Source organism: Atta colombica, unplaced genomic scaffold, assembly GCF_001594045.1.
Source record: "Atta colombica isolate Treedump-2 unplaced genomic scaffold, Acol1.0 scaffold100, whole genome shotgun sequence".
Taxonomy (NCBI): Eukaryota; Metazoa; Arthropoda; class Insecta; order Hymenoptera; family Formicidae; genus Atta; species Atta colombica.
The window spans coordinates 3,421,292-3,432,109 of record NW_017259185.1 but is presented as its reverse complement, the minus strand read 5'-3'; the positions used below and the strand labels follow the sequence as shown (position 1 = coordinate 3,432,109).

Genomic DNA, 10,818 nt, shown 5'->3' with positions numbered 1-10,818 from the left:
ATATATATTTATAAAATATTTTATTTCTCATAATTATTAAAATTCTCTTATCCAAAAAAGATATATAATATGTATAACCAAAGTTGATCAATTTCTTTATCCAGTATTTTAAATATGTAAATGCATTCCATTGTCTTTCAATGTTGACATTTATAGCTATTATTAGATCTTTATCTATTGGAAATTGTAAAGTATTAGTGCATATTAGTTGAGGAATCTTTATTCAAGAGATTTTTCTCTTTATTCAATTAGATTTCTTATAGACAATATACAAATCATCTTAATATTCAATATAAAATAATGATTTATTTTTTTAGATAAAGTGAAAAATGAATACATACTCTTTCGAACATGTATATGACAAATATAGTAAAAAATATGCACAAAAGTTTTCGCTTTTTTCATACCTCCACGATGAGAATTGCTTAAGCAAACATATTTTCGCTTGATCGGTTTAACGACAGAGAATATAATTACGATTGTTATCGACTAATGCAGGTATGAAGTGAGGATATTAAAACTAAGAAAACAAGAATCTAGGAATCTAAGAAGAAGATTATTCTGTGCAATTTTATAACAATCATTTAATTACCTTCAAACTATTTTTCGAGATTTTTTTCTCTCAATAATACATTTTCATAACAAATTTTTGTTTTAATTATTGCAAGTTACATTGAGCAGCCACGAATACCTTAGAAAAGAGAGAGAATATTAATGCACTTTTTTTATTTAAATCAGATGAAATTTGTTGAAAGAAAGTTTGAAAAAACAAAAATTAACATACAGCAATATTACATTTCGTTTTATTAACCTTTAGTTATCTTTATCTGAGTCTTTTATTTCTTTTTTTTTTTTAATTAAAGGGCATTTTAATGAATAATTTACAGTAAAAAATTAATTTTTTTTTTCAAAATTTTAATTGTTTTTCCAACATGTACATTATTATCTAGTCTTAAATGATGATCGTGAAAAATTAATAATTTTAACGGATAAAATTTGATGTACACTGCAATGTTCACAAATCTAAAGGGGTCCAATTAATACTAAGCTCTTAATAAATAAATAGCGTCAATGATTTTCAAAATTAAATTGACTCCCAAATATTCATTTATCACAAAGATTATAGCGTCTCATCTTTGCAATAAAGAAAAATGCGGACGATAAACTGCATCAACACTTTATAACAATTAAATTACGGGAGGGGCGCAAATCTCTTGCTGTAAGTCGGAAGTAAAGGCTTACTATCCTCGGAAATCTTATCGCAACATGCAATATTTTAAATTAAAGCATCGGTCATTAATTTTCCTCGTGAAGCCACTCCGTTACTTTAAAGTGTCAACATAAATATCGACCTATTCACCTATCGCGGACCTCGTGACTCGTGAGCGGAGACTATAATAGACTGTCTGATCAATTAAGACGTCCCGACCTCTAAGATATCAGCAAGATTTAACGGGGTGATCGGAAGATTTCTTAACTGATACTCACACACGAGCGAATGGCACGGTTTTATATGCTAGAAAATTCTCCCGACGGAGGGCATTACACCGATAGCGCGTGATCTAATCGAATTCCCGGCAGCCGGGCTCGAGTCACCACGTGACGATTAGTGTTCTTCACGACGTCGTCGCGGGGGAGGCTGGAAGTCGCCGAGGAGAGAGAGGGAGTTTGCCCCGCGCGATGCGTTTAAATGGCCGGCCGAGTGTCGTCGGGAACTCAGTTTAACCATTGCGCCGTGAAAACCAGTCCGAAATCTTACTATATACTCGACGTATATAAATACTTACATACATGTATTATAATTTGTAAATATTACTTTTTAAAAGCGGTTTTTCTTATTTTCGCGTTTTGTTTCGACATCCTCTTTAGCGGCTAGAAACTAACTGGAGAACGAAACGCTGTGAAGAAAGGACCAACCACTTTTCCGGAAAATTCGCAGGAGCAAATCCGCGACGAATGTTCGCTTTTTCTCACTGACGAATGTCGACGAGAACCTTAATGGGATTCGATCCGTGTGACTGTGATGCTTCGAAGTAGCAGAGAGGAAAATTCTTGAAATTGAAACGTGAAATTTCTTTTCTCGAGAAAAAGAACTGACACATTCTTTACTATTTTGTGACTCTTTTTCTTCTGCTTGAAAGGATAGACGTTGAAAATCGAAACGGATCTTCTTTAAGCCGAGTGTTTAGTAAACATCTAAGTGAGTGTAATTTTTATTACATCTTTGCTTTAGTCTATTTCTAGAATTATTAAAATTGAGATAAAAACTCTTGCAAAAAAACATCCTTAAAGATTGTAATTTATTATTAAATTCGAGTTTTTTTTCTTTTTAAATTAAATATCTTGATGACCAATACTAATTTTAAGAATTAAATTTTAAGAATTAAGATTTTGTATTTTAAAAATATAGAAATGATTTACATTTATTATTTATTTGTATATTTCATTAATTATTTAATAAGTCTAATTAAAACAAAAAGATTCAAAAAAGTTCAAAATATCAAATATATGTATTTAATGTTTTATATTATTTTTAGATTAATTAGATTTGCATAAGTTTATATAAAACTATACTTTCTATTTTATTAGATTATAAATAATAGTTATACATCTTTTTATTATATAAAGTCATAAAATTTATAAAAATATATAATTTAAATATAAATGACTTTCGTACGATGATAAATTTAACTCAAATAAAATTATACTCAAACAAAATATTGAAATTATCATTAAAATAATAATTTTGAGAAATAGACTACATTATATTATAACTATAAAAAAATCTATATTATAAATTACAGACTTATATTATAACTATAATATTGACTAAATAAAATTACGGTTATTAATGTTGTTTAATTTTGAAATTTTAAATAAAAATTTCACTTAAAATTTTACATAACGTAAAAAATAGCTTAACATAACGTAAAATAGTTTTCATAAGTAACTAACGTTTAGTAATTACTAACGTGACGTTTCTTATGAAAGGATAATATTGTATATGTGTACAAAAAGAAGCTAAGTCATCTTTTGATAATGTTTCCCTATTAGTGTTCGATTGGATCAATTATCAGATTACAACAACTTATGTGACGATTATATATAGACGAAAATGTATTTATTGTATGTGTATGTATATGTGTTTATGTAAATTAAATACACTGTAAGGCGCTCGTTATTTTCCAACTAATTCCAGTTCCAAACTTCTGTACCAACACATTCCATTCGTATCTCTTTGATAATCAATACGTAGTAATTTTTTTCAACCAACCTCATTAACAATTATCTATTTACGACAATGGCTCGCTTATGTTTTCCTAATGAAATCTTTTTCAGGTGTTGTATTTCAGACGATACTTCCACGTGATTTTGTTCTTAATAATCCAAAGAATACTGAGAACTCGCGTGTCTACGCTGCGCGTATGATAACGATCAATTTTCCATCGATTTGCGCAAACTGACATTAATCCATCCTGTGGTTTATCTGAGTTTTTGGTGTAGCATATAATTAGATTAACATGTAATTATGTACTCTAATTATGTTCGATGACTACGACTTAGACCTTGACGCCAGAGAGTATCATTGTCAAAGCGATAAGCGGACACGTTTAGCATTGCGCGTTTATCAATTGACAATCTTTTCACTTGCAACTGAGTCGATTCAAAGACTAATGCTTATTAATGCAACAAGATCTATGTGTATATGCATTCGGGAAACCGTCGAGCTTATCAAGGTGCATGTTTATAAAACAAGCTTGAACACGTGAAGTTAGTACACTGAATTGCATTTGACACTATACACATACATATTTTACGATATTTATTGATAAATTCGCGATAATATAATCCATAGATTGTGTTCGTTAAAAATGTGACATACGCACGCATACAAAATAGAATAAAATATTATTTAAAGTATCAATTGAATTTAAAATATATTATTACATATAAGTTTTTCTAGAGATTCGATAACATCGATTGTTATTAAATTCAAAAACTTGTCAGAAAAGAGCTCGAAACAAAGAAAAAACTTTATCTATTTTAAATGACATCATTTTTCTGACAATTTTTTTTAACTGTATAATTATCACTTTTTTACAGTCACATATCGGTAGTTACATATTAGAAAATTTTTGCATAAGTATCCTTATTAATATCTAAATGATTAATATGTGGAAATTTGAAACGAAAATGAATTATTGATATGATAAGAAAACTAGTTTTGATGCAACATTGTTTTTTCTTCTCTTTTTTGTTGATTTCGATCGACAACGCTCGAAATCATTAATCATCTTCCAGTTGTATGGAATGCACGTGACAGATACGTAAGTGAAACAATTATACGTGCATGTGATCGCAATATTAATTGTCATTGTTTTACGCAAAAAATTTTCACGTTTACAATACCTCTTATAAATATTATTGTTTTTTATCTTAGAAATTTTTTAATTGAAAAATATTGTTTAAAATTACAATTACAATTCAGATTACAATTCAGAAATACGATTTCTTTAGAAAAGATCTACCAAAATGTAACTGACACAGAATAAATTTTTCATAAATTTAAAATCTATAAATCTATAAATCAATTAATAATTTTAATTCCATTATTTATAAAACAATTTGAAAAAGAATAAAATAAATTCTCATTTGAAGTTCTAATAAAATAATTCGCACGAAAAAAGTTAAAATATATTCTAATTTTGATTTTTTATTATTAAATGAATATAACTTATAATAAGATATTATTATTATTATATATCCTTATACTTTGCTACAAATAACTGTAACATTGTTAATATCATTAACTCTTGAAATCTTTTAAATTGCATTGCATGCATGCGATGATTTTGTTTTATTCCATTCTCATTAGATGATTCAACATAATTAACACACGAGCAGGTATATTAATTTACATTTATTTCTTCTTAAAACCATGCTGACGTTTATTAAAACATGTATTATGTGCGTGACTCACAAATCTCGGACAAACTATGTGTACAATCAGCACGGAAATGAGGAAATTACAAGATTATCTGACTTATTGCTCAATATTTATGATATTTAAACAGATCATCACTTTTCTTCGTCTTTTCTTCATATCCATGCAATAAGGAAACAAGGAATTTGTCGAAGTCGAAGTTGTCATCGAAGTGAAACATGCGTGTACGTCGCAGCTATTGCACAATCACAGAATAAACTTTTTCCCTTTCCATTTTCATTTTGCTTTCATTTGTGTAAGCAAACATCGTGGTATTGGCGAAACAATCAGACGAAATGACGCCAGTCAATCGAATCCACTTGTAGTAATTGTGACTTCTAACAGTGAATTACGCCAGTTCTACCAAACACTGACCGCGTTCGTCGACGTGTCACACTTATAAGACGACATGTTTTATTTCAGTTTACATTCGGACACGTACCTTTGAACACCCTCTCCTCGAACGAACATCGCTGAAACGATAAGTTTTATTTATTCGTAAAATCGTGCGCAATAAAGAAGATATTCGACAGGAGCTCAGTCTTAAACTGTGATAAAAAAAGCTCTTATTTTGTTTCTGTTTTAATAAATTTATTAAGAAAACTCGTCGTCTTCGTCGCAGCATTGTTATATAATTAGAAACAAAAAAGATAAGCACGACTTTTAGAACTAAATTTAAATACGCACGAAACTTGGATCTTAAATATGCACAAAGTGTATAGAATTTTTAATTAACTCTTGATTAATTATAGAATTTAACATTAAAATTATCTCAATAAAGTCACGCTTTTCTAAACAAAAATATTATTCTACATCGCTCTCATATCATATTATATTCATTGTATATCAAACACTATAATTATTTGATTAATGATGTTCATTGTGTAATGATGTTCATTGTGTAACGCATAAAGCATAAAAAGTGCACAAAAAGAGAAGCGTTATTCAAATTAAACTTAATTAAGCAAATTTTGTGCGTGATTGCGATCAAGTTAGTGACGTTATAAATGCGAATGAGTTGCAAAAATAAAAACTGCAATGTTAATTCTGGGATCATCCATTTCAGAATCAATGAATCGAACGGAAAAGTATGTCAACAAAATTAATCACCTAGTTGACCTGTTTGTATTTATTGTAATTGTTTGGCTAATTGTAATGATTAATGTAAAATTATGCTTGCGTGCTTCGCGCTTACATAATGCGTACGTTGTATCGGAGCATATCTTTCAAGCGATGATTATCACGCGGATTATCACAAACATTACATACCTGTCAAAGAAAAAAAAATCTTCTCTAATGCTTGTTTCTACAAGTGTATACATTTGTAGCTCGCATATTAATATATAGATTAACTTTATAAACTCTCACATATTAATATGTAGATTAACTTTACAAACTCTTTATTTTTTTCTAGTCCTAAGAATTCAAAGAAGATGAAGAGCAAGTTGAACCGACATTAAAGTTAGTCTATACTGAAATAGGCATCATAAACAGAATCTAAATTATATCTAAAAATTAGAATTAATTTGAAGCGCTTGAAAAAAAGTTGAACAAACGGGCCAAGATCGTTTCGGAAAATCCGTGGCTCTCAAAATTGAACACATAAATTACAGAATTGTAATTTCCCCACTAATCTAACTATTCTAAAATGAACGAAAGTTTTTCCTTTAATTTCAATAAAAAGAAGAAGCATGTGCGATATTCCCATGCGAAATACACGCGCGAATGCACCGCTCGCGGCCACCAAGCAATATCGATCCGGGGGTACAAGATTTAAAAGTTATGAAACCGAGTGTCTTACATAAAATGGAGACACTTAAAGTTATTATGATAACCGCGCTCACGTAACGCAGCCGGCCTGTATTCGGGGGCTGCATTCGCTCGATGACACTTTTAATGAAAAAGGATCGGCAATCCCACAACAAGAAAAAAGATGTTTATGCCTGTTTCTGTAATGAGATTAAATGTAATAAGATTAAAATTAATTTGTTTATTAGTTCTAAAAATTAGGAAAAGATATAGAGTAGAATTTGAATCGAACGAAATAAAAGAAAGGTCACACACGATAAATAAATAATTGGGTCACAAATCGGAAACTAGTTTAATTAAGCATAAATTAATTAAGCACAAAGATCAAAACTAGTTTTCTTTTACAAAATTAAACAATTTAGATACGTTGCGACTTCATTTATAATTAATCATCTTTAGCTAAATTAAAATTAAAATAGAAAAGAAATTAAGGGATTAAATGTACATAAAGATTTGTTAAATAAATCACAGAAAGATTCAAAAACATTTTGTAAAAAAAGCTATGAAGTTGAACCGAGATCAAAGTTAATCCACATTCATAAAAATAGACATTAATCAGATAAAATTCTTTACAAATGTCGAATTTGTTTAATAGATGCGCATGATTTTGTCGACTGAATTTTGATGAACTGAATTAATATATTTATAATTATATGTTAAACTGAATTAATAATGAATTAATAATATAAATTCTATATAATTATAAATATATAATTATAAACTTTTAATTTCTTCTTCGTTAATCTACTTTTTGTTTGGATAAAAACAATCGTCGCGTCGCTTTCGTTTATTCACGATAAATTCACTGATCTGTTATTGCGGTTATAGTCTATAGTGACAGACTTTGCTTCACAAATGTCGGGGCGAGTGCCGCGGATCAAGTCGAATCTAATCATCTTATTTATGATATATATATATATATATATATATATAGATAGATAGATAGATAGTAATATTTTCATAATGTATTTTTCCTATAATGGACGAGGTAGAGTAAGTTAAAGACATCCTCGTGACAATATCGCCTTGACTGCAATTAATACTTGGTTCACGGTCAAGTTTAATAGACTTGTAGTGTCTTCACTCGTAAATATCATCACCAATCGTCTTAACTAACGATCAAAGTATGGAGATCGCGATTGTCACATGTTACGATTAACCTAATCGCCATCGAAAGCCCGTGATATTGTTAATTCTTTCAAAACATGAAAGATTTCTTCTTTTATGAATAAATATTTTATTTTTTCTGTTTCTTTATTTATATCTTTTTTTATCTTTTTACAAACACGTACATTATTTCATAAACTAAATAACGTTTGCAAACAAAAAATGTTGGTCTTTATTGTTATTGACTGAACCTCGCATTAATTGGTATTTTTCAGAATGAAAGACGGTAGCAGTTCGGACAGCAGACAGGGTTACGTGAATCATGGCTTAAGCGAATCCACCAACAATGTGGATCTCATTCATTCGTTTCGATCTCTTCACAATTCGCACGGAAATCATCGTGACATGCAGGGCTCTTCAGATTTCATCTGTAAGTTCTAAATGAAAATATATAAAATCGTATTTTTCGTTTAGCTGCACAGAATGAGTACTTAGAAAGAGAATTATTAGGAGATATTAATACTAGGACAGTTTGATAAATCAATAACTTCTATTTTTAAATTAAAATTTGATTTATTTTTTAACATGAAAAAAATCTTCTTTTAAAAAGTCACTGATTTATCAAACTACCCACGAATAAACTATATTTACAATCGTATTTAAAGCATAATTCACTTCTCTATGCGGCGAGGATATCACAAAAGTGAGTATCTATCGTAAAACTTCGGACAAGCATGTGATAGCGACTCATTTGAAATCAGTTGAGATCTCGCTTATACTTTATGTAGATCACGAGGATGATAATGATAAACTCATTATCTAAACTTAATTTCACAGAGATAAGTTGAATTGGCTCTGTCATGTTGTCATTTACATCATCTTGAAATATAAAGTAAGAAGATGTACTTGTAAATATATTTAAGTTAAATATATTAAAGTAGCAAATATAAAATGTTTGAAGAATTTTTAATTTAGTTTTACATAACAATGTATAATAGAGGCGGCGGTAAATATTTTCTGATCTGTTTACATTTTCATATAAATTTATTGATATCGAGCTTCGCATTATGATACAAACTTCGGGTTAACCGTAAGCCGCGGCTCCAATTTATTCAGCACTACAAAGATAAAAACTCTTGCCTCAGCTGCATTATATTTGTATCAATCGTTGATAAAAAATTATCTGTGATAAAATTCTATCGATAATTGCTGTTTTTCATGTGATAATAATAAACTCCATTTCGATAAAAAATTTTATAAAAATGTTTTTATTTTAATATTCAACAATTTATTTAATATATTAGAATACATCAAGCCTCAATATTACACGCGTCCCGCATGCATCAATCATCCTGTGCATTGCGCACAAAAATAATAACAATGAGAAATTTCTCTAGTAATAAAATAAATAATTAAAAAATTTTTTGATCGTTTTTTTGGGAGTTACTATCAAAAACTGTATTGCATCTGATGACATTAACGAATACAAGATTATGGTAATGTACCTTCATGCACGTCGTCAATGATTTTATTTCGCGAAACTGGTTCGCCTTCCTTGGCGGGCGAATGAAAGATCGGTCTTCTGAACAGCGCGTAATGCTTTTAGAAATACATCTCAGCGCGTGTATACGATAGTATATGTATATACGATATATATTTTTTTTCCCTTCTTCTTTTCGCCGAGATAATAAATTCAAGTGTCGCGCTGTCTGTATGAGAGTAGATACAAGAGCTCCGTCCTTGTTACCGTGCATGTCACGTTGCGTTTTTGCGTACTGCACGAAATTATTTATGGGCTAACGTGGCGAACCGCGAATGATACGACATACGTGAATCCGCCGTGTTAAAAGTACATGGCCATTATGAAGTTTAGCCAGCTGATTTTTTCAGATCATTTTTCTTTGCTTTACAAGTGGATAAAAAAATTATATAACTGAAATGATAATTGAAAAAGGATTGGAAACATTTTTGCATTTAATCACCGCAAACATTACTTAAGGCAGAAGCATCTTCTTATAACATGATAAGATTTTATAGAACTAAGAATGAAAATAATAGCACCGGAAATGTGAATAAATTAAATAGACTATAAATGCAAATCAATAGACTATAAATTGACAGATGAAAAATTACGATTGCATGAGTTAATAATAAGATCTTTTAAATATAATAAGTATTATAAAATAAACTTCCATATATGTGTGTATTTAAAGAATACATAAATAAATAAAGGGCTGAACTTATATTCTCTATAGTTTTATTAACATTTAAGCTTATACATAAACAGGATATAATTACTACTAGCTTAATATTTGACACTTGATGTATTCTAATATATTATATAAAATAAATTTATTGAATATTAGAATAAAAAACGTATACGTTTTATACGTAGTATTAGTTTATTACGTAGATAGTAGTATTTTATACGTAGATAGTTTATTTTTATTTTAGAGGAAAATTAAGAACAAATTTTGCTATCATATTCTTATCATAAAATTGTATGTGCGAACAGTGATCGAAGAGCCAGGGGATGACGAGGCCAAGCAGAAGGAAAGTCTTCTGAAATCACTATTGCAGCACACGAGGCGGCGTGCCAGGGCCATATGTACGAAGAAGACCCTTTACAAGAGACTGCCGATCTTGAACTGGCTGCCAAGGTACAACACTCAAGATGCACTCGGAGATCTAGTGGCCGGGATTACCGTGGGCCTCACCGTCATTCCTCAGTCGCTGGCATACTCAAGAGTCGCCGGTTTACCGACGCAGGTACATAAACAAACAAGACAGTTATCGCTCATATAATGACTTACATAGAATTACGAAGAGTTGCAAAGATCATGCTGAAATTACGTTAATACGTTTGATCTTTTATTCAATCAAAAATAATAAAAAAAGAAAAAAAGAAAAAGAACAGA

At 29.7% G+C, this 10,818-nt stretch overlaps 1 protein-coding gene across 2 annotated transcripts in view; it reads left to right on the top strand.

The window, feature by feature from the left end:
* Nucleotides 1–2,034: 2,034 nt before the first annotated feature.
* LOC108685069 (sodium-independent sulfate anion transporter) overlaps nt 2,035–10,818 on the top strand; it is a 13,370-nt gene continuing 4,586 nt past the window's right edge. The window contains exons 1-3 of one of the 2 annotated variants that reach the window (XM_018189697.1): nt 2,035–2,200; nt 8,176–8,330; nt 10,416–10,669. In XM_018189697.1, the coding sequence (XP_018045186.1) occupies nt 8,177–8,330; nt 10,416–10,669 (408 nt within the window). In that variant the 5' untranslated portion in view covers nt 2,035–2,200; nt 8,176. Of the gene's footprint in view, nt 2,201–6,370; nt 6,446–8,175; nt 8,331–10,415; nt 10,670–10,818 lie in introns of those variants that run through there. The other variant, XM_018189705.1, reaches the window with a different exon arrangement.